The 24,829-nt window shown below is 46.9% G+C and overlaps 1 protein-coding gene across 1 annotated transcript in view; it reads left to right on the forward strand.

Annotated features, from left to right (window-relative positions):
• The window catches only part of GRK3 (G protein-coupled receptor kinase 3), a 67,866-nt gene that overhangs the window by 12,530 nt on the left and 30,507 nt on the right, over window positions 1-24,829 (forward strand). The window contains exons 3-10 of the mRNA XM_029922437.1: window positions 1,409-1,483; window positions 2,586-2,647; window positions 4,693-4,744; window positions 6,776-6,867; window positions 10,357-10,456; window positions 17,802-17,880; window positions 19,460-19,590; window positions 21,737-21,831. Of these exons, the coding sequence (XP_029778297.1) occupies window positions 1,409-1,483; window positions 2,586-2,647; window positions 4,693-4,744; window positions 6,776-6,867; window positions 10,357-10,456; window positions 17,802-17,880; window positions 19,460-19,590; window positions 21,737-21,831 (686 nt within the window). The remainder of the gene's footprint in view (window positions 1-1,408; window positions 1,484-2,585; window positions 2,648-4,692; window positions 4,745-6,775; window positions 6,868-10,356; window positions 10,457-17,801; window positions 17,881-19,459; window positions 19,591-21,736; window positions 21,832-24,829) is intronic.

Below are 24,829 nucleotides of genomic sequence, written 5' to 3' on the forward strand. Positions count from 1 at the left end.
TAAAAAAAATTTGTCTTTGAGAGAATTTTCTAAAGGTGTGGCCTCATGGTCCTGGCCTGCTGTGCCCAGTATGGGAGTACTCACCACATGTGACTATTTAAACATAGGTTTAAATTCATTAAAATCCAGTGGAATTAAAAATTTAACTCCTCAGTTCCTCGCAAGCCGTATTCCAAGTGCTCAACGGCCACACGTGGCTGGCGGCTCCCGTATCAGATGGCACAGGTGCATGCCATTGCTGTCACTGCAGAAAGTTCCAGCGGACAGCACTGGCCGGATCATGATATATATTGGTGCTTCTGCATTTATTGTGCATTCACAGTCTTAAGGGACCTATGTGGCTAAAGGGCGAATACCTCCTGTGGCATCCATTTATTTTTCTTTTTTTTTTGATGTTTATTTATTTTGAAAGAGAGTGCGTGCAATAGCAGGGTGAGGCAGAGAGCAGGAGAGAGAGAATCCCCAGCAGCCTTCGGGCTGTCAGTGCAGAGCCCACTGTGGGGCTCGAACTCACAAACCATGGCATCATGACCCGAGCTGAAATCAAGAGTCAGTGGCCTAACCGACTGAGCCCTCAGGCACCCCGTGGTGTGCGTTTCTTTAGTGTTCTCACTTAACTTGTGTAGACAGAAATCCTGAGAGGAGCTAATGGTTGATGCTCTGTGCCTTGCTACCTTGCCGGAGAATGGCCGAACCTTGGAAAATGCAGGATGTTTTCTGGGGATGCCTCTGAAATTAGTTTTCATGTAGCTCAGCAATTCAGAGGGTTTCTTGGCAGTATAATGGGCTTTCTAGGCGTTCCTTCTGAGGGTGCATTATTAAAGACGGTGTAATTTGAAGTTTGGGGAGAGAACAGAATGTGGAGCTCTTGCTGTGAAGACACCCTTCTTTTCAGAGCCATTTCGCCCCTGCTGTGGTCACAGCAAGGCTTCCCTTAGCCTCCAGCCTTCTACCTCCTGGATTAGCTTGTAGTCCTGCCATTTAACTCCTCCCTGCCTTCTCATGCATTTCTTTTGTCTTCTCTAGTAGAATTTTTACATTCTCACCACCTCCGTTGTTAGCTAATTGAGACACGAATGCATTTAATAAAGTGATAGTAAGGTTCTTTCCCCTTCTTTAAAATCACAGTCTTAAATTCTTGTGGGACTAGGTATGTTGGTCAGGTCATGCTCGTCATCCTTTTCCACATAGCTAGGCACTCACTCTAGAAGCTCAGAGGGACAAGGCTTTGTTCGGATTGCCCATAAATATCCAACTGATTTCCGAAGAATGCACGTCAGCATAATTACCATAGGTTCCTGCCTAGTAATTGTGTTACATTGTATGTTGTAGTATCGTGTAACAAAGTTTTACATTTTATATTTGTGGGAAAAAATACTGTTTTCTGATTTTTTTTTTAATAAAAAAGCCGTTCTCAAAGCAAGCTGTAGAACATGTACAAAGTCACCTCTCCAAGAAACAAGTGACATCCACTCTTTTCCAGGTAAGGCAAAATTATTTCAAAACAAATACAGCTGACTTTTGAACTACATAGAGATGAGGGGCACTGACCCTACCCTGCAGTCGAAAATCCACATATAACATTTGATTCCCACCCCCAGATTTTACTTCTGGCCTATCGTTGACCCGAGTCTTACCAATAACATAATTAGTTGATTAACAGCTATTTTGTCTGTTATATGAATTACATTCTGTATTTTTATAATCAACTAGAGACAAGAAAATATTATTAAGAATATTATAAGGAAAATGCGTTTGCAATATGGTACTATAAAATATCAATGTGTAAGGGGGCCTGTGTGGTTCAACTTCCTGTTATACAAAACTCACCTGCGATTGCTCTCTGTAAAGGGACACACTGCACAAATGAGCCAGGAGCCCTTAATCTTGGTCTCGCCATGACTTTGCTCAGAGATGCTGGCTAGCACCTGCCACAGTGCCCCAGCCTCCTTATCTGCAAAATGAAGAGAGGGACTAACTCTTCCCCGTGGTTACCTTTAGCTCTATGATTCTGTGAGGTAGAAAGTTAATAAGTAAAATAGCTAATTAAAAAAAATTGACTTCATGGATCCATTAGCTTTTGGTCTTTAAAACTCAGTATCGATGCCGATTATCAACACTTGTATTAATTTACAAGATGTGCTATCTAACTTCCGGGGGCCAGTGCAGCAAGAAAGACGTGGGGCCCCTTGGTCAGAAATTAAGAAATTCAAGATGGTGACAGCGGGGCACCAAACCGAGCACCGGACTCTTCTGTGTGCCAGCCCTGTGGGACTGCACGGGCCATACACCCAGAGAACCAACTCTGGTCACTCGGGAAGCTTCTGTGACTTCTCAGGAACCATGCACCGCAGGGATGTGGTGGTAAACAGGACAGACCTGTCCTTACCTTCCCAGGACGTGCAGTTGGACAGTGCACATACCTGTTAAGTAAAGAATCACGGTGATGAATCTGTTACTGAAAACTGGGCACACGCCGCGAAGGGCAAGCGCCAGAGTGGGAACTGCTGCCAGTCCAAGTCTCATCATTTTGTGTTGTGAGTTCCTATTTACATGGTTCAGAATTTCTTTTCCATCCTTTCTAGCCCTACATAGAAGAAATCTGTGAAAGTCTTCGAGGCAACATTTTCCAAAAATTTATGGAAAGGTATGAAACTTTCTATATATTAGTGTACGTTATAAAATCTCATATAAGTGTATCTCCTTTTACCCAGTGAGCACTGTCCTTAAAATGTGTGTTGATTTATTCGTTCAACAAGCACTTAGCCCATACTGTGTGCTGGGCTGTGCATTAGACTGTTACCTTGGTGCTTTAAAGTATTATTTAGGATTCACATATCTTAATGTCTCTTCCTTTTGAATCACTTTAGCTTCAAAATGGGCTAAAGTTTAAATAGACTATGGAGCCACAACATTAAAAGTAGCTTACTGGGACACCTTTGCTAATGCAAGCCCTGTTCTCTAACCTCATTCATTGGTTGGCACTTTGGGATCCTGTCCCCCAAAGTGGGCCCAGCTTGCACTTGATTCTTTTTATTTTTATTTTTTTATAAAATTTTTTTAACGATTATTCATTTCTGAGAGACAGAGCGTGAGCTGGGGTGGAGCAGCAATAGAGAGAAAGAGAGACAGAATTTGAAGCAGTCTCCAGGCTCTGAGCTGACAGTACAGAGCCCGATGTGGGGCTCGAACTCACGAACCGTGATATGGTGACCTGAGCCAAAGTCAGCTGCTTCACCAACTGCGCCCCCCAGGCGCCCCTGCACTTGATCCGTTATGTAATAGAACCGAAGGGTCTAGGCAGATGTCTCTGCTCATATATATTATTATGATCTCAGATAAATATGTCCCTTTGAGTGACTTGACTATACATGCGTGTTTGTCATACAAAACCCTGAAAGTATGCTGTGATGCCTATAAACGTGCCGGCTCCTATGCCTTTCAGGCACCCAGCAGCCAGGCAGTCCACCAGGATTTTGAGTGTTCCTCTGTGATCAAGCACTGCTGGAATCGGGCCTTTTCTTAAACCGGATCTGCATTCACACTGACTGTGCTCTTCCCCACAAACTTGGCTAATTTCTAGACAATCGACATGATGATTGTGTCTCGGTGCTGGAGCAGCCCCGCAGCTGTTCAGTAATTGCCCTTTAAAAACAAATGCTTCTTCGCTGTGGGTTCCCCACCCCCCTCCACGTAGTCTCAGAACTAATGTAATGAAAAAAAAAAACCAAGAACGTGGTGTTGTGATTCCACTGGAGTTCAAGAGACAATTTTATCCTGGAGTAGAGTCAGTACTTGGGGAAACTAATATGCATGCAAATGATTATTATGCTTTCCTGAGTAGGAGTAGAGACTTTGCCAAAAAGCGGCGGCGCTCACACCGAGGGGCAAGGTCAGCTGGCTTTCAGCAGGAGTCCTGCCCGCACTGTCCCCGTCTCTGTTGGCTCAAAAATCTGACCTTTCCCAACTCTTGGCCCAGTTGAGAGCTTTTATGTGATCGTTGGGGCAGAAGGGAAAAGCAGGAATGGGAGTTAAAATCAGGGAGGGGGTCCTGTAGCACTTTGCTGTTAGATTCTTTCACGAGCCACCAGGCCAGCCTTCCTTTCATTTCTCAGCCCCCTGGGCCAGCCTTTGGCACTTAGTGCCACCAAAAAAAAAAAAAAAAAAAATTCCTAGCTGTTTGTGTTTTAGGCCAGCACATGTACCAGATTTTCTGAAACTGTTTACTGTATCGTGTAAATGACTTAAAAAGCGGATGTCTTCATTTTTACACCATCCTGGGTTCTGCCTGGTACGGTCTCAAGTGAGAATGTAAAACCTCCGTCGTCAGACCTAGTGTTTCGCGTTTGGGTTTTGCCGAGTGGGGGCACCCAGTAAACAGAAAGAACCTTGTGGGCCTCGGCCTCAGCAGCGCAGGCCACGCTGTCCGAGGGTCTCTCGGTGAAGACGCCCCCCCTGCACGGCAGTTGGCACTAACCAGGAAACCCTCAGCAGGGCCTCGGCTGGTGTCTCGCCTTCACTTGAGGCCGGCGGGGCCCCGGGCGAAGCTCAGGCGGGGCTGAATCTGGGGTGAGGTTTGCCGAGAAGCAACACAGTCCCGTCCGTCCATCCGAGGCTGTCATTGACGCTGCCCCGCCAGCCCAGCCCTGCGGTGCGCGACTCTTCCGTAACCATTACCGTATCCCTTTTCAGCGACAAGTTCACCCGATTTTGCCAGTGGAAAAACGTAGAATTAAACATCCATGTGAGTATCCTCTTAATTCTTTCCATTTTTTTAAAAATAAAAACTTCCTCTGGCTTAACCTCGTGAGAAAATACTTTCTCCCGGAGCACACTCCCACGGGTGATGCGCCGCTGGACAGATGTTGCCCCACAGCCCTAACGTATGGAGAACTCACCCCCCGCACCCAGTTTCGTAAGCAGCTCGAGGTTTCATTCTCTTTTTCCCAATTCATATAAGACTGTGTTTACTTACTTAAGAAAGGGTATTTTAAGCCGTGATTGACCCACAGAAATAGTAGTAAAAAATACAAGTCCCCTACATAGCGGACTTCCTACATGCCCTCATCTTTCACATCCTGGTAAAGACTCTTCTTACTGTTAGGTCTCATCTTGTCATAAGAATGATGGCATCGTTTATTAGGCCAAGGTTCATCTCCATTCTTAAAATTATTTTTGAGAGTGAGAAAAGCAGTCCTCCAAGACCAGCTACTTTATTTTTTTTAAACTTTTTAATGTGTATTTATTATTAAGAGACAGAGACAGAACGCAAGCAGGGGAGGGGCAGAGAGAGAGGGAGACACAGAATCCGAAGCAGGCTCCAAGCTCTGAGCTGTCAGCACAGAGCCCGATGCACATGAACTCTGAGATCATGACCCGAGCCAAAGTCGGACGCTTGACCAGCTGAGCCACCCAGGAGCCCTGTACCCTCGTCTCTTGATACAGCCTCTTTTACCTTCCCCTCAATCAGTTTGTGAGTAAGAAAAGGATATAATCAAATGGATTTCTTCTTCTTTTAAACTTGAGGGTACCACTGGGAGAAGCAGTTTTGTGTTTTTTTTATTCTTTTTTTTTTAAACTTCCCCTTTCTTTCACATTTCCTGGCAAGATTGTAGAAACAAGAGGGAAATAACACATTTTCCAAAAATATCCTATTTGCCGTAGATCTTTCTCACGCTTCTGCTCCTTCAGCAGACCCCGGGTGCTCACGCCCTGCTGTCCTCTGAGCAGCAGATGTGAAGCCTGTGGGCCCAGTTAGCTGCGGCTGCAGACATGGTGTCTGGGGGGCTGTCTGGGGGACCCTTCAGAAACTTGACCCTTCACTTGCCAGGAGGCCTAAACTAGTAGGGGGTTGCTCTGATCTGACTGCCCCTTCAGAAGGTCGGCCTCACTATCTGCCTTTGTACCATCTAAGAGTAGTTTTTAAATTTTTTTAATGTTTATTTATTTTTGAGAGAGAGAGAGCATGCAAGTGTTGGAGGGGGCAGAGGGAGAGGGAGACAGAATCTGAAGCAGGCTCCAGGCTCAGCACAGAGCCTGACACAGGGCTCGAACCCACAAACTGTGAGATCAGGACCTGAGCCGAAGTCAGATGCTCAACCAACCGAGCCACCCAGGCACCTGGTACCATCTAAGAATATTAGGAAGTGAGGCATTGCTGAGATACTGACACAAGGAAAGGGCTTATGAATGAAGCCTCTTTATACACTTTCCAACGAGTTCGTGTCTTGTTTCACGCTCACATGCCCAGCGCGAGTCCTGGCAATTCCCTGATGTTATCAGTTAAAGATTCACATGGCCAGGCATCCGCCAAGTTTTCTCATCATATGGCCCACTGTTAGGAAAACATAGATGCCCTCGATGTAGACTTATTTTTTTACCATGACAGTTCCTGGAATTGCTGAGCTGTTCCCACACTTCCGGCTTCAGAGTAGCCGAGATTGCTTTCCATTCGGACTAGAAATTTCATGCTCCCTTGTCGTCAGGGCATATGTCTTATGACCTAAAATGCAGTAGATTGGAAAACAGTCTGACTCAGCTCCCACTCTGTCCTCTTCCCATTTGCCTGCCTTTTGTGCATTTTTGGCTGGAGCAGATGGTGGGTCTAGGAAGTCTTGCAACCTTGCAGATCTGGTCTCGCAGTCCAAGGAATCAGCCCCAGATAGGGCAGATCCCTCTATTAGAATTGCTGTGTTAGTAACTGACTGTGTTTTGCGTGAAAACAACATAATTTCAATGCAATTCTCTGTTTTCATATCATGTTTTGAATTCACAGTTGACCATGAATGATTTCAGCGTGCATAGGATCATTGGACGAGGAGGATTCGGTGAAGTGTATGGTTGCAGGAAAGCAGACACGGGAAAAATGTAAGCTTTCTGTGGGTTTAAAGCTTTGCATCAGAAGAGAACACCTTTCTAGACTTGTGGAAGCCCCTGATCTCACTCCTGAAGTGACTTAACCTCAGAAAGAAATGGGCTGTTTTTTGTGAAACATCGTGAATGAGAACAGTTGGCTGGAACTTCCATCTCTTGGGGCTAAATGGGAAGTTAACTGATAACTGTGTGTCATGAGCCCCCATGGCTCAGGCTGTGGGTGAAGGAGCCTGGGATCTAGAAGTGACCAAGAAGGGGCATTCCGTCCCACCTGCCGGGCCAATCCTGTTGCAAAAAATGCTCTGCTCTGCAGGGGGAGTGCTTCCCTTCTAGATAGTGACCCACCCGTGATTTAGCATATGCACTTTTCAGTGACGTAACATTCCAGGGGATGTCGGTTCCACAGGTGGGTAGATGGAGTGCCGGCAAGGAGGGGCCCTGCCAGGTCATGACCGTGGGGCTCCATCACCGTCTCAGTCACTGAGCGTACAGCTGGCTGATGTGAGGCAGTCACCTGCATGTGAGGCAGGTGCGAGGCTCTTCCGGAAAGTGAATGGTGGAGTTTGTAAGTGGGGCGGAGACGGGGGCGGGGGAGGTTACATTTTAGAAGCAGTTTGTTTAAGTGAGCATGTGTCTAAAAGCAAAAGAGAAGGGGAAAATACAGTTTGATAGACGCAGAGCTACACATTGGATCAAGTGACAGGCCTTTTAGAATAGTAGCAAAGCAGAATAGCATGTACGGCTTGGTTTGTCACCTCACTGAGTCTGTATAAGTGGAGTGATAGGGGTCAGCGAATTCAGGGTCCCCCCCTTGCCCCACTGGGTCATCACTCAGCCTCTGCCCGGGCCCTCCCTGAGATTGGGCATTGAAAGCTTTGCCAGGTTGACTCGTAGTTTTCAGAAAGGTCCAGTAATGGGCATGATTTTCATTATGTGGAGGCTGGAGTTGACCTTCAGTAACTGACACCCACTGATCTTCCTGTTTTGGGGCCCCGTGTGGGGTGAACCCCAGTGTCTGGAATGAGATAGCAGTGCTCCCTGCTGAGACGGGATGGCCTGGTGATCCAGAGTGTGGGTCCTGGTGTCCCAGGACCGGCTCAGACCCAGCTTCCGCTTACAGGCAGGCATGAGGTCTGTGCTTCTCTCAGCCTCTGCAGCCGAGTCTGTAGGGTAGGGAAGCTCCTTCCCAGCTGTGAGAATTGAACAGAGAATACATTGCAGAGCATGCAGATCGGTGCCTGTTCCACATCCGGATTAGTGAGCAGTCCTCGGCGTCCGTCGCTTGTCCCCACTCTGTACCCCCGTGGTACAATCCCTTAGTGAGGCAGATTCACGTCTCCGTCAGTGGATTTGTCACGAAGAAGCCCTGGGAGAGGGAATAAAAGGACCAAATTTGGGGGCGGCTTGGGGGCTCAGGCGGTAGAGCACTATGTCTTGATTTCAGCTCAGGTCATGATCCCAGAGTTGTGGGATCGAGCTCCGCGTCGGGCTCCATGCTGGGCGTGGAGCCTGCTTGAGATTCCCCTCCCCACCCTCCCCTGCTCTGCGCTGCTCCTGCGCACGCACTTCCTCTCTTTGAAAAGAACGAAAAAGGCAAAGTTGAACATCTCTTTCTTCCTAAGTCATAACATTGTAAGTGATGATCGGTTAGAAACAAGTGGATTTTCTGTCTCCTGTCCCAGCCAGACGTCTGTATTGTGTGCCGGAGCCTCATAAAGTGGTCCCTCAGTGGGGACGTAAATCACACACAGAGTTCTGAGCCCTGTAAGAATGTCCTTTCAGCTTTCTCCTGTGCTGCTGACAAATCGTCCTTTAGCCCGCGATTACAGAGAATGCCAAGTACCACGGCTGCGTACCTTCATAGAAGTTTGTTTCAAGTCTTCAGAAACCTTAAGATGTCAGCTGTTTCTTCTCCACCAACTTTACTATAAAATTCTCACAGGTTCTTTTTATTATTTGAAAGATAATGACTTATTAAATATCAAGATTAAAAACAAATCAGGGGTGCCTGGCTGGCTCAGTCCGTGGGACACAGGACTCTTGATCGTGGGGTGGTGAGTTCGAGTCCCACGCTGGGTGCAAAGATTACTTTAAACAAATGAAAAACAAGCCAATCAAATGCCATTTTAGAATGTGCCTTTTTGAATATGCGCCTTCCCTTTTCATTTTGCTGGTTGCCAGTGTTTGAGTCTTGCACTCTGGCCTCTTGCAAAATCTTGACCACTGCTGAAATCACAGTTCCTAAAATTACACGCACCACCGCAACACACACGTAGTAGTAACTAAACAGTAACAAAATGTACAATGTTTTATTTTCACCCAATTTATTTATATCCCTCTACTTTATGTTCTCATTTAACTGGAACTTCTATTAGTGTAATGGCTGAAATATCTTAATTATTGCTTGATTTCTAAAAATACTATTTTGATTAAAAATTTTTTAAAAGAAACCGTATTTCATTTCATTTTACTTTATTTTGTTTATTTTTGAGAGAGAGAAAGAGAGAGAGAAGCGGGGAGCTGGCATGAGGGAGAAGCAGAGAGAGAGGGGGATTGAGAATCCCAAACAGGCTCCACACCCAGCATAGAGCCCAATGCGGGACTCAGCCGCACAGACCATAAGATCCATGACCGGAGCCGAAATCAAGAGGCCTACAGATACTCAACCAACTGAGCCACGCAGGCACCCCCGAAACCTTTTCATTCTCGAATAGTTTTAGGTTTCCTGAAAAGGTTCAGAAAGCGCAGTGAGTTCCCGTGACCCACACCCAGTAACTCTGTCTTACCTTAGTACGGAACATTTGTCATAACAAATGAACTAGTATCGATACATGATTATTGAGTGACTCTCTACTTTTTTGGGATTTTTTACTTTGTACCCGGGACCCGTGTTACACTTAAGTCATCCTGTGCCCTTAGGCTCCTTTAGACTATGGAGTTTCTCGGACCTTCCTTGTTTTTGATGGGCTGTGCCGCTTTGTGGAGCACCGGCCAGCTGCGCTGTAGAATGTCTTCCAGGTTAGGCATGCTCTCCTCATAGTTATACTGGGGCTGTGGGCTTTGGGAAGCAAGACGCCAGCGGCAGAACGCCGTTCGCGTCGCGCACTATCACGAGTGCCCGTCATTAACATGACTCCTCGCTGTTGATGCTGACCTTGACCGCCTGCTTAAGGTGGCGTGTGTCAGGCTTCTCCAGCATGACATCGCTACCCACCCCTCCTCCACACTGTTCTCTTGGAAAGGAGCTCACCATGTGCAGCCCCCACAAGGAGTGAAGAGGGACGCTCTGCATTGAAATTTTTTAATACATGTAAAATTTTTTAAAAGTCTATGTATATTTTTTGTATGACACTCAGCAAGTACCATTTTGCTTTTTTAAAACGCTTCCCAAATCTTTGAAACTTTCCCCAGGACGACATGGATTGTTTAAATCAGCTCAGATTATATCCAGTGTCCCTTTTTTAATAACATTTATGTTTCCAGGTACGCAATGAAATGCCTGGATAAGAAGAGGATCAAGATGAAGCAAGGAGAAACATTAGCATTAAACGAGCGGATCATGTTGTCTCTTGTGAGCACAGGGGTGAGTATTCTGTGTGCAGCACTGCGTGCTCTCCGGCTTCACTGGTTGGTCGGTTTTCTAGATCGAGACAATTTATTTAAAATACAGACATTCTTTTCCGGCAAATGATGCAGCCAGCTAGTTCTTGGGTGGGTGAGCGTTTATAGCAGGGAAGAGCGGTACTAAGTTAATATAAATAGTGTAGAATCCGCATATTACTTCTGTTTAATTTGGGAGTTAGGGAAGTGCTAGCAGCCATCATTACACACACCCACCACTTCTCCCTTTAGTGGCTGTTTATGACTTTCCTCTCTGCGGAACGCAGTTGCCGAGATGGCAGGAAATAATCGTGGCAATGACAGTGGAGTCACTGGAGTCTAGTAACGAACTGACTGCATGGCGGAGCACTGACCCAGAGGAGGAAGAGTGCAGGGGCCGTAGCTCTGGTAGAGAGGAGGCGTCTGGGGTTCCTCGGGTCTGAATTGTACCTGTGGCTGTGTGCCGTCAGGAGAAGGTGGCTTTGTCTTCGTGACCCTGGCTGCTTTTTACCTGCTACCGTGGACTTTTTACCTGCTGCCGTGTACTTCGGTCATTTCCATTTCCAAGACGGTGTTTCCTCCTTTTGGACATTTTATTTGTCTGTCAGCCTAGCATTTTTAGCTCAGCCTTGTGTCAAAACCTTCTACCCCGTGTCTTCTTACAAAACAGCATCTCATTCTGGCTGTTTTTGCAGTGAATGGTATGACCTTCAAACAAAACCTTGGCTTTTAGATGTGTGTAAAGACACTCAGAAAAACTCAGCGTCCCAGAAACCTGGGCAGGCCTGCACGCACCAGGGGCCCCGCCACTCGGCATGCAGAGGAGGTCAGGGACTCGGGGTCTCCAAGGGGAAGGAGGAAATGAGGGTGGAGTGGCCAGACCCATGCCGAGTACCGCCCCCATGGACTTGAGGCTAAACATCAAGCCCGGCTGGCTCAAGTGCAGTCAGATATATTGGGGAGGGCGTGGCCTCCGGATATCCTACCTGGTTTCTAAACAGGGTCATTCTCATCCACTCGATGAAGGAATCAGACTTCGGTGGTGAATCAAAGAATCCTTTTCATCCAGTAAGCAAGGAACCCGAGGCCCAGTGGGGTTACTTTCCTTGCCCAGAGTCTGTGGACCTCCTGGCCAGTGTTCCTTTCTTACGATCACCTTCTAGGCTCTGTGCTCTTTGGCCAGCGCCTCTCCCTCACGTATCATGGTTTATATTATCCTGGTGTTCGTTTTAAGCAGTTTTAGAAGGGCCATGTGCTACTGAAGTCAACCTAACAAACACGAGCGCTGTCGCTATAAATAATCTCTAACTATGTGCCTCTACCTCTGAACATTTGGATGCTGAGCATTTCAAGTGAGAGTTAACCTGGGCGCGTGGCCGCGTTGGCACCTAGCTGAGCAGCTCGCGCACTGTTGGAATCAGTAGGAATGGCATTGGTTTCTGTTGGAAACGCCATCGCCTTAAATTGCAAACACAGGTGTGCCCTTACTGCCGATTTTAAGTGGTGATTAAAATATTAATTTTTAATGAGCTATCCCCACACCTTGGATAATTATTCTCAAGAAGGCCTATGGGGAGAAATTGGGGTGTTGTAGAAATATGCATACAATTTTCACATAGCATTTTTATGGTTACTTTTTTCAGGTGAGGAGGACTGTAGTTAGCTACATCTATCAGTCCTTTCTCACCAGTCTTAACCCTCCGAGGGAATAAATGAAAAAGTGGGGTTTTACTGGTCTACTACTTTGAGCGAATTTAAAAGAATTACTTATATTTTTAATTCAAATATCAAACCTTTTTGTTTGCTTTGTTTTTGGTTTTCTTTTCGGGAATTGGGGAGGTTGATTTTTTTTTTACTTATCAATACATCATTTAACCAAAAGCATTGTAATAACACTCTTTGGAATTCTTTTTCTTTTTGCTAATCAAACGCCACTTTTTATGATTTTCTTAATCATCTTTCATTTAAAATTGCCTCACTAGGTTAAACTTAAGATCAGCCTGTTGGCGTGGAACTGAACTGCCATCCCTCATCAGTTTTCTTTTTCCTGGAAGGGTGTTTTGGTTTTGGCTTTGGTTTTTCCCTTGTAGTCTCAAACCGAGTGTTTCTTCCCCCGACCTTTCAAAGAGACAGTGGGCAGTACTGTTCCTGGTTGAATTCTGTAATTCTAGAAAGGAAAAAGGGAAATCTTTGGGGTTAAGAACCAGGATACGTATGTCCACAGCTGGGAAAGAGCAGTTAGCACCTCTGTTAAACAGTCACGTGGCACCTCCGGAGTGTTGCCCATTCATTCCTTAAGCCACCTCTCCGTGCCTTGGTGGTGCCAGCCATTCTCCTGCAGGATGGAAGGTCCCAAACGGTGACTGGCCCTTGCTCTTCCAGAGCTACACAGACTGAGGGAAGGTGATACAGTTCACACGATCTCAGAAATGTGGAGGTGCTCAGGATACCTCCAGAAGGCACCGGAGGTGCTGAGCACAGAGGAGGTGATGACGGACACTCCTGTGAGGTCACAGGAGCTGCCAGCGCATGTCTGGGTCCCGAGTGCTTCACCGCTGAGCTGGGGTCTTGAGCGGTGCGTGAGTGGCACAAGATGAAGCCAGAGAGGAGCGAGAGACTGACAGGCCAGACCAGACTGTAAAGAACTTTCTAGAGCAACACTGAGGATTTAAAAAAAAAATCTTTTCACAATTGGAGACCAAGTGTTTTAAGCAGGAAGTTAACATTAGCCTCCTCCTGAGGCTTACGCAGGGTGGAGAATTTTCTTCAAGAAATACTTCATGCTATACTTTATCCCTGTTTCGCAGAGTCCTACAGAAATAGAAGCTATTTTGCTCACTACCACTAGGAAATCAAAAGCAGACAGTTCCTTGCTGGGGGTCTACTTCCAAAAGGCAAACTAGTTCTTATTGCCTTTGTCTTGTTTTTTAATTTTTTAAAGCTTATTTATTTTTGAGAGACAGAGAGACAGAGGGCAAGCAGGGCAGGGGCAGAGAGACTTGAGGGAGACAGAGAATCTGAAGCAGGCTCCAGGCTTTGAGCTGTCAGCACAGAGCCCGAGGTGGGGCTTGAACTCATGAACTGCAAGATCATGACCTGAGCCAAAGTCAGATGCTCAATGGACTGAGCCACCCAGGCGCCCCATCATTGTCTTTAATTTGTAATCAGGGCAGAACATCTTCACCGTAATTACATTCCAAACTGTGGGCACCATCACTGAAGCGCTCCTACTTTTTCACATGGGTCAGTACTGGCTCTTTGTGTCTGCAGCTTCCCCCGAGACCCAGTGTGGTATCTGCCCAGCACCTGAGAGATGATGGATTACAGTCGGCACACAGATAACTGAATCACATGCTGCTAACTGAGCTCTTACTTTACATTGCTACGTACGGAAGCCCGAACTTCATGAGCAGTGTAACACAGAACCCTGGAGAGGGTCGGGAGACTGGGGGTTGAAATCTTGGCTGGCTGCCCAGTCTCTTGGTGACCTCAGACAAGTCATTTCCCCTTTTTAGGACCTTAATTTCTTTATCTTAAAAAATAAACAAATTGGAACTGGTGATTTTTTTTTTTAAGAGCCCAGCGTATTCAGAAAGCCTGTGATTCTAAATCCACAATTCATGTCCTATCTTAATAACATATGCTCTTAAGTGAACCTTTTTTTGCCTTGTGCTGTTTCCTCGGGGCTAGATCAGAAGGATCATATCCCATCATGTTCAGAAATACCCCTTGGCAGGGTCCACTGTCACTGTCTCCTTGGTGGAGTGAGTGTGGATGCCCTCTGTAGCGGGCAGCAACTCCAGCCTTGCTGGGTTCTGGCTCCGCCTGCCTCTTTGCCCTGCAGATGAATGGCCCATCAGATCAGGAACCTGAGTGTGTGGGGACCCCATTCAGGAAGGGGCAGAATGAACCATGTTCAGCAGGCTATTAAGAAGGTGCTTTCATAAGTGTTTCCAAGGGGGACAGTGCCCCCACCCCCAGGAAGGCCACATGGCTTTTAACGGAAAAGAGAAAGCACTTGTATTTTGCAAAGTCAGCCATGAAATCAGTAATCAGTAATACCATCTCAACAGTATTTTAAGGCAAACTAGGTAATCAGAAAATGAAATTTGTAATCCATCCTGGAAGATACCTGGAAATTGTATTCAAGTTCATGAATCTCTGAAAGGACTCAGATTTATCAGTGTGCCCTTAATACAGAGGTTTGGACAATGCAGATTCAGTGTAGCGATTATTCTCTTGAAACCTGGCTACTTTCTGTGGGATTTAATGATTTTTTTTGTTTCTGTTAAGAAAGTGGATATAGATGTGGGTTTTTTTTTTTTTTTAGTCCAGTTTCTATTTTAATCCGTGAGTGGTGAGCATACACTGTATGTAAAGAATCTAAGTGGACCTAGTTATAGATCTGGCTTAGCGCTGATGAGTTTTCACAAGGGAACACATGCATGTAGCCAAAAGTCAGTCGTGTTCCTTGGGGCACCGGGTGGCTCAGTCAGTGGAGCATCCAGCTTCGGCTTGGGTGGTGATCTTGTAGTTCGTGAGTTTGAGCCCCGCATCAGGCTCACTGCTGTCGGTGCAGAGCCTGCTTCAGATCCTCTGCCCCTCATCTCTCTGTCTGCCCCTCCCCTGCTCATGCTCTCTCTCAAAAGCAAACATTAAAAATAATGAATCTATAAATAAATAAAATAAAATAAAGTTACTTGTATTCCAGAAGTCTTATGTTTCTCCCAGTCACCTGCCCCACACCCAATTAACTACCACCCAGATTTCTAACACCATAATTTAATTTGGCTTTGCCCGTGTTTGAACTTCGTACTGTAGATGTACTGTCTTGGGTATGGCTTCTCTCACTCAGCGTTGCCCGTGAGATTCTCCGGTGTCATTGCACGTGGCCGCAGTGCATTCTGCGGCTGAATCGCAGAGGCCCACACGCCGCGTGCGCCCGTGGACCAGCTGTGGCTCGTGGCCTTTTCTGTATAGCCCGTGAACTGGCAATGGTTTTTACGTTTCTAAGGGACTGTATAGAAATTAAACAAAGAAAATGTGACAGAGATGGCATGGAGCCTGCAAAACCGAAACTAATTCGTGTCTAGCCCCTTGTAGAAGAAACTTGCTGACCCTTGCCACATAGCATCCCCCTGCAAGAACGTACCGCAGTTCACGTATCCATTCTGACACAGAGAGACATTCGGGTCGCTTTCCGGTCTGGGCTATTTTGAACAGTGCTGTGAGGAACGTTCTCTTGCAGCTCTCTTGGTGCACGTAGGTACGGGCTACGGTGAGGGGCTCGCCCCACAGTGGAAATGCTGGTTCACAGGGTTTGCAGACGGCGCCCGGCTTCCGCAGTTGTACAACCAGTTGGCAGAAGCCGTTGTTAGCACAGTGCGCTCGTATGTGGGGTCCCGTGCACACCATGTCTTTCCAGCCACTTGGTGCTGTCAGTCTTTTGAATTTTACCCATTCTTGTGGGTTTTAGTGACAACACATTGCAATGACACATTTCCTTGGTGACCACTGATGGCCAGCATCAGTTCATAGGCTTGTGAGCCACTGGTTACCCTCCTATGTGTGGTGCCTTTATTTATTTATTTATTTACTTACTTACTTATTATATTATTATCACTACTATTACCGTTTTTTTTTTTTTTTTTGCCATTGTTCTGTTGGGTCATTCGTCTTTTTCCTTATGATTTATGAGAGTTCTTTATGTATTCTAAATATGAGTCCTTTATGCATTTATGGATCACAGATACCTTCTCCTGTTCTGTGACTTGACTCTTTACTCTCTTACTGGTGTCTTCTGAAGGATAGAAGTTCTTAATTTTGTTTTTGTCCAGCTTAGCAATATTTTCACTGGTAGTGCTTTTTGGTGGCCTAAGAAACCTTTACTTACCCTAGGGTCACAAAGATAGTCTCTTCCGTTCTCTTCTAGAAGCTTTATTGTTTTCCCTTCAGATCTCTGTCTTCCTAGTGTTGACTTTAGTGTGTGGTGTGAGGTAGGGGTAGGCATTCACATTCCTTTGTACAAATATCCCATTGCTCCAGTATCACGGATCGAAAAGGCCTTCCTTTCCTCCCCACTCCATTGTGTCACTTTATCACAAATCAGTTGACCATTTATATGTGAGTCATTTCAGGATTCTCTGTTCTGTTGGTCTGTTTGTCCATCCTTGGGTTACTACCACACCATCTGATTTACTGCTGCTTGGTAATCAGTTTTGGGGCACCTGGGTGGCTCAGTTAAGTGTCACACTTTGGCTCAGGTCACAATCTCACAGTTTGTCGGTTTGAGCTCTACGTCGGGCTCTGTGCTGACAGCTCAGAGCCTGGCGCCTGCTTCGGATTCTGTATCTTCCTCTCTCTCTGCCCCTCCCTTGCTCATGCTCTGTCTCTCTCTCAAAAAGAAACAAACATTATATATATTTGTAATATATATAAAATAACTCTTAATATCTGGCACTGTGACTTTCCTAGCTTTTCTTCTAAAGTGAATTTTTCCTGGTTGTGTACATCTCCATATAAATTTTGGAATCAGCTCATCAATTTTCACTTTAACTAAAATTGTATCAGAATGACTGGGTGGCTCAGTTGGTTGAGCATCCGATATCGGCTCAGATCACAATGTCCCACTTGGTGAGTTCAAGCCCTGCATTGGGCTTGCCGCTATCAGCACAGTGCCCACTTCAGATCTTCTGTTCTTCCCTCTCTCCATGTCCCTCCCCTACTCACACTTGCCCTCTCTCTCTCAAAAATAAATAAGAAATTAAAATACTTTTTTTAATCACGTGTAATCTCTGGATTGCTTTGGGAGAAAACTGACCTCGTTACAACTGAATTATTCAGTCCCCATCTCTGGTATATTTTTCTACGTTGGAAGCTAGTCGCATTCCGTTTTTATGCTCAGTGTTTCAAGACCGTAGTACAGATACCTCCTCCCACTGTGGTATAGTTCTTCCGACTTCAGAATCAGAGATTGAAGTGGATGTTTGACTAGCCAGAACCATGGCGCAGGCCTACACCAAGCCTGGTAGGGCAGCAGTCTCTGTCTGCAGAGTCTGGGTCCCTTGAAGAGGCTGCAGATAAAAGGGTCATGATTGAATCTGGGAGGGACGAGTCGTTTGCCTTCCTCTGCTCCACTCTCTGTGCATCTGGTCATGTAACCAGATCTGTTTTGCTGGGACGGTCCAGGTTACCGGGGAGGGGTCCCTGCTGGACGCTTGGGGCAGCGGCGTGGATGGGAGAATCTGCAGAGGCTCTTTGGTAGCAGATGTGCTTCCGGGGACAGCGTTTGTTTTTCTGACAAACCTTGGCTTCTTTTTTCTCCCTAGGACTGTCCTTTCATTGTCTGTATGACCTATGCCTTCCATACTCCAGATAAACTGTGCTTCATCTTGGATCTGATGAACGGTGAGTGCCACGCAGCAAGTCTGAATGCAGGGACAGCCCTGGCTGTGACGTGAGGCCTCAGCACGTGCTGACCTGCGCCCACCAGCAGTTTGGGTCTTTGGGATAGCTGGGTTCTCCCTCCGAAGCTTAAGGAAACCCTCTACTCTTCAAGTGTCCATTAAAGTTCACTTTAAATTCCCCTCTGCGCCCTCCCAGCTTCTCACCAGGAAATTTGCGTTTTCTGGAAGAGATTTTCATAAAATACATAAACTTCATTTTCTGGAACGCAGCTGGCCTAGCTCTTTAATTAGCTTGTTTCCTAACCCTCAACTTTTAGGAATGAGATGCCTTACAAGAACGTAGGCCAAAGATAGAAGTATATTCGGAAGCTGACTTTGAAGGGCTGGCTGTGGACCAGCCCGGCTTCTGGCCCAGTCTTCTGTATGCTTAGCTCGGACCAGCCATCCATTGATCTTGTAAGCCATGAATGCCAACAAAGTTCTAGCTAAAAAAAGTAGCTTTCTAACGCTAGAGAGTGACACGGGATATACTCAGTGTTTTCAGACACAGGAGCTAGCATAAAAGGCCGACAGGACAACAAATGGAATGTGTGTTTTTGGAAGTTCTTTTGAAGTTCTGTTACATTTTGAGGGTTTGACTTAAAGCTAGACCTCATCGACAGCATGGAGGAACGCCACAGATGTAACAGTGGGCAAAGAAGCCAGGCCCCGTAGCATGTCTGCTGCGCATTTCCGTGTGTACAACTCTCAGAGCAGTTAACATGAACGGGTGAGAGGTCAGGTTGGAGTCCCCTTGGGCCTAACCAGGGCCCTGGGGCTGAGGCACGGACAGGCCAGGGCACGGGGCCCCGGGGGTCCTGCAGGTCTTACATCTCCATCCGCCAGGGGTTCCACAGGTTCTGATGAAAGTGGACACATGTTAACTTCTGCAGATCAGTGGAAGCTATTCCTTTATGGCTTCTAAGAACATTCCCTTACCCTGTTGGTGGCATCCTCTGTCTCTGTAACTTGAGCCCATACGATGACAGATTTTTTTCTAAACGTTTTATTATGAAAAATTGCAAACACAGGGCAAAACTGAAAAAAATTGTACCGTGAAGACTCAGATCCGCGCCTAGCTGGATTTCAGCGGTTATAATTTTACTGTTGCATCCGCTCTGTCTCTCAGTTTGATCATTTTGTTTGTCTGCTGGCTCCTTTATCGTCCACGGAGCCAGGTGCCAAGCCAGCTCCTGGGTCGGCTGTGTGACCCAGTCACTAGACAGGAATGAGTGCTCCAGGCAGACTAGCGAGCCCCGCCTGCAAAGGTGCATGTGGGAGCTGGATTCCCGTCTGTGGATAATGCCTTCGTTGTCTGCTGCCCCGGCCACCCACCCCTGCATTTAGGTGTTAACAGCGTGTCCGCTTCCTCTGTACCCTTTAAAGTGTTTTGTCAGACTGCACAAGCCAAAGACAGATCTAGACAAAGCAGAACCAAGTTTGCCTTTTTCTACCACGTCCTAAGTATTTAGGACAGTGGGTTTTGTTTCCTGCAGATGAACATACTTTGCATTGACCTCTCCATCCATCTCTGATTCCAGGGGGTGATTTGCACTATCACCTTTCCCAGCACGGGGTGTTTTCTGAGAAGGAGATGAGGTTTTATGCCACTGAAATCATCCTGGGGCTGGAGCACATGCACAATCGGTTTGTTGTTTACAGAGACTTGAAGGTAAGGCAGTCAGGTTCCGGGACCTGCGCGGTAGGTCATTGCGGTCGTGGGTGCCCAGATGGGACCCTTCTCTTTCAAAGAACCTGCTATGTCCCTCATCTCAGCCCCCGGGGACGTCACATCTGTGTGGTGTCCGTCTGTCCAGACCCCAAACCCTGTTCCAGGAACTCCTTCCCTTCCTGGTTGTCACTGTCCGCCCAGTGCATCCTGTCCTGCCTGGTACAGCACACATACTAAGAAAGTTTTCATTGGTGAATGAGTGAAAAGCAAGGCAGGAGTTACTTGGCATTACTGATGTTGCAATTAATTGTAACGGACGTAATGTTCACTAAGCAACTGATTTGGCCGTGGTTCAGGGTTAGAATTGGTGATGCACAAACCTGGACCAGCAAAGAGCATGCATCTCCCGGGATTCATACACTAGCAGTTGAATGGGGGAGCCACAGCTCTTCCGGGACGGGGCGGGGCCGAGGTGGTGTGGGGTGGGGCCGAGGCCCATCAGTCTGCAGCACTTTCTGCCAGGGGCCGCGTTGAGAGTTTCACATTGTTTTAAGACTGTCTTAAGAATCATCAACAGATTTGTGGATCCCAGACTGTTCAGCCTGGGCTTCTCCACTCTCGATCTCTCTGGACATGAAAAACGAGTGAGTGAGTCTCTTCTGAGTCTCCCTCTTCTGGACCATGATGCTCCATCCTGGTTCTACATTTATGTTGGAGCTGGGGTTTTGGTCAGTAGGTCCGTGGGGACAGTCGTGGTGAGAAGCCGGGGTAGAGACAAAAGAGACCTTGACAGAGATAGCAGTGATCACGCAGATATGTAAATGTGCACATCATGACGGGAAGAAAAATGATAGGAGAGACAGTTTCCCAAGGGGGAAGGCAGGCCCGGAGGATGTGTTTCTTTCAGATTCCTTCTTGGATGGACCCAGGGTCACGACTGGAATGTACAGCTTACACGCCTTTTTTCTAAGGAGCGATGTTTTGATCAGCCATCTTCGCTTTTTAACGTTACCTTACAAGAATCTGAAAGATTATATTTTACTTCTGAACCTCTTGGTTTTTTTCACAAAACACTTTGTAAAAGTTAAGGCTTTCTGCAAGGCTGCAGAATTAGTCCCTTAGTTTTCAACTGAGCATGAAGGAGAAAAAAAATATTTTCATTGAATTAGAAATAATTAGTCACTGGCTGGCACATGACATTTTGCTTCCCCCTGTGAGTTTTGCAGGAGAATAAAATACATGCTGAAGGCCCATGAAGCGCTATTGTAATGCATTTTAATTTAAATCTATAACCGGTCTCTGATCATCTTTATGCTGTATCTTGTTTTTGTTTTTGAAGCTATTTAGTAGGCAGTGGTATTATTTAATTTCTATTCAAATTGAATTCTAGTCACTCATGATTATTCATGCTTTAGTTTTATAATAGCATGCCATTATTTTTATTTCAAGCAAAACAGTAGTTGATCTCCAGCAGGAAAATATTAAGATGACTGTAATTCAGCGTATGTTAGGGAAAGGAGCTTTGTTTTTCATGATCATGCCAACTAAATCTAATCTCAGCAGATACATGTCATCGGAGTTGTGGTCAGAATCACACTGGGCCCATTCGGTAGGGTCCTGTGTACCAATTATGTACCCACAAGCATGCCGCTCATCGAGATTGGCCTGGCACTGTGGAGTGTTTTGGTTTCTTAGGTCAGTGTTTGTATATTCTCGTGAGACCCCTTTCTATTCTGTGCTTCATGGCCTCATTCCCTGAGCCCTTTGTGGTGCGCAGAACCCGAGAAGCCGCTGGGCTCACTCCCTTTGTGGAGAGGCGCATTGCTCTGGCGGGGCCACAGTCACCACGTGGGAAAGGAATGACTTTCTAACTCTCATGAACTGTGGTCATAACCCGCCCTCCAAGTTCCCTGCCCTGTGTCTCCTTACCTCGTGAGTAGGCTCCTTTGTGTCTGTCACTGCCACTTTCCTGCTGGATTTAAACATGAGAAATGTTATCTTCCATACCTTACCCAACTTGGATGTGGGAGCACAGAATTTGTGTTTAGGTGAAACCTTAAGTTATCGGGTGTGTATAGTTTTAGAAAGTCTCAAACCCCTGTGACAGTTTGAGAACTCATGAAGTTTATCTTACCTTTCTCTTTAGCCTGCAAATATCCTCTTGGATGAACACGGACACGTCAGGATATCTGATCTCGGTCTTGCCTGTGACTTTTCCAAAAAGAAGCCACATGCAAGTGTGTGAGTAGCACATCAACTCTGTTCACTACTGTTTCTCTCCAGCGACGTGTTGATTCACTCAGACCCCTATCTGGTCACTCGTTCCCCCTGCTTTTCTTGCCACACGTGGTTGGATATATGATACCGTGGGCCAGAGGCAGGTCCCAAGTTCCTGGCTATGGGGGAGGAGATAAGCGGGGAGCATGGATGGACCCACAGCATGATGGCCGGGGCCAGGGTGTCTCCACACCACACCCGAGCCCATGACGGCTGGGTGGCCCTCATCAGTCAGTTTACCTGCTTGACTCTCAGTCGTCTTCTCCTCTATAAAGTAGAGGCAGTAGTAAATCCTTGCAGGTTGTCTGTCCTCCGGATAAAGGAAAGTCCATGTGCCCGGGAAGGTGCAGAGGCATCTGTGTGGAACTCTCCAAGGGAGCCCAGAGCTCAAGTGTCTCTCTCCATCTACTTCCCTCCTTCATTTTCAAAATGCCTTTTTTTTTTCCTGGAGGGAAATTAGGAATCTTTCTTTTTTAAATTAAAAACACAAATCATCTGCTTGCAGGTTATGTTAGACCTGAGCATTGATTACATCAGTCCTCCAGCAGACCGTGTGGGGGGAACCCTGTGCCCCAGCCCCCTGCCAGCACCTGACCGCTCCACACGGCCCCGCTCCAGAAGCGCCGTCCCAGGGCTCCGCAGAGAATGGGATGTGTACTGGTTTTCATTTCTTCGGTTATCACTTTGACTGAGTGGAGAGTCAGCACGTAGGCATGTGTGTGGTCAGTGGAAAAGCAGATGAGCGTTGCTTTTATTCCATCTCTTTGTGAATGTATCACTCTCAGCACTGAAATCTCTGGAAATGGCATTTTATTGTCCACCTCGAGCTAACATTCCTCTCCGTCTTGAATGGGCTTGAGGAACTCCCCCCGGAGTCTCCTGTCACCCATCCATGCAGAAAATAAACCACAGACCTTCTGCTGTGGGTCTAGAAGTAAAGCGGCTCTGCGGGGCGGTGCTTGAGGACGGACGGCCTGCGGTAAATCAGAGTCGCCTCGTAAGGCGCCCATCAGATGTGAGTGGTGGATCTGTAAACACAGCTCCCCTTCCCTCAGAATCTGGGGTGCCTTGATAATAGCATTAGCATTTTGCCGGCACTTTACAGTCACTAGGCCTGAACCTGTGGTTGTAGAAGCTTCTCTCAGCAAGTTCATCAGACGTTTTTAAGAGGGTTGCTCGAATTTTTAATGCCGCAGCTATTTGGTATGCTAATTTCTTCAATTTAGTGTGGCCGCCCCTGAATATGAATCCAAGAGCTCAAGAGAGTTAATCTGCAAAGGAATTAACTTGCAGCGATGGGGTTATTTTTTTTTTCCTTACACAGTGGCACCCGCTTCTTACTGTAATTCACCTGTTAGCCCCAAGAAGTGGGCTGTTCTCAGGATCCCAGCAGCAGCTACAAAAAGGGCTAGGAGCTGGAAGGTCGGTTTCTGGGCTACATGGTCTTAGTGAGGCCGCTGTATAAAAAGGGGAAAGGTACAACCAGATACTCTTTTTTTTTTTTTTTAAGTAAAGGGCGTGTGCCTTGGCCAGGAACAAGGCCCCCGGGTCAGCAGATCTGGCAGGTCTTCTGAGTGGAGTCTCTCTTCTCCCCTCTCTAAAGAGGACATGACAATGACATTTGTTTTGTCCAGTGGTCATGAGGGTCAGGTCAACCGACTCCTGCAGCACGTTTTTATGTAACACTGGCTGGGTGCCAGGTTCGGGCAGTGCCGTGGGGTCCCCCCGGTGCCCACCGTGCAGGGCGTGCCCCATGAGTGGTGGCGGTAGTGCCAGCAGCCACAGCGCTCTCCGTGTCATCAGTTGAACATCCGCTGTCCCAGGCGTGCTCAGCCGGCTGCCGTAGATCCACTCTGATCCTCACAGAAACACCGGACGTTATAAGTAGAATGATCTACTCTATGGTGTGGACCCGAAGGCCAGCGAAATCAAGGTCACAGCCCTGGCACGTTGTGGGGCTAGAATCACAGTCCACTTCTGTCTCCAGAGCTTATACCCAGGCGACCTCCCCGAGGTTCATGAGTCATATGGGGCCAGAATTTCACCCTGGCCTTGGTTTCTCCAGTCTTCTCAAAGCTGTGGATGTGACCCTCAGACTTCATCTAGCCCGTCCACCTATGAGGGCTGTTGTGGTTGAGGCTCCCAGTTTGGGCTTGGACTTAGTCTGTTCAAGGACAGGATCACGAATTACGGTAAGTGGAACGCTAACTGTGCAGCGGCCCTAAAAAGCCAAAGTATAACTTCTGTAATTGAACAGACTCCCCAAGCCTGATTTGAGTTCCAGCTTACTTGCTCTAAGAACACAAGGCTGCATCTCATGTCACAGTGACTCAAAACCTTCACAGGTTCTTTCAGTATTCATTGTCATTCGGATCGCCAGTGGACGGCTTCTGGAAGCCCCAGCAGTGGACATGTGGGCAGAGTCAAAGCCCCGGGGCTGGTGGTCCAGGATTTGGCTCTGATTGTGTCAGTGTCATCTTAGAGAGCTGGTCTGCATCGACCTGTTGAGTTCACCCTCACCGCATTTTCCCTTTCCACAACTGGGCTTTGATCCCAAGAATCATAGGGGCTCAAAATTCACCACCAAGGTCTTTCTGGGCAACCCTGAAATTAACCCTTCCCAGACACTGGTTTGGAGACCCCTTCATGGAAATCTCCAGTGGCCCTTGTAGCGTGGTGAGGTGACCTCATGCTGTCAGACTTTGGATTCCTGGTGGTGGAGCTTCTCCTGGGGCCGGACCTGCCCGTGACGGACCAGCACCCATGTTCACTGTCTGAGAGCAGCCTCCCAAATAGAACTCATTAGAGAGCACTGGGTGCAGTGCTGGTCCTGGATCGGTAATGATCATGAGTGACCCAGGAGCGCTTTTCTGAGCAGATTCTCAGTGAGCATAGCTTAAAAGGCTTTATAATAAAATAAGGCTAGAGATTAAAAACCCCTGACATGGACTGAGTTCTTCTG

This window comes from Suricata suricatta, chromosome 14 (genome assembly GCF_006229205.1).
Source record: "Suricata suricatta isolate VVHF042 chromosome 14, meerkat_22Aug2017_6uvM2_HiC, whole genome shotgun sequence".
Classification (NCBI taxonomy): Eukaryota; Metazoa; Chordata; class Mammalia; order Carnivora; family Herpestidae; genus Suricata; species Suricata suricatta.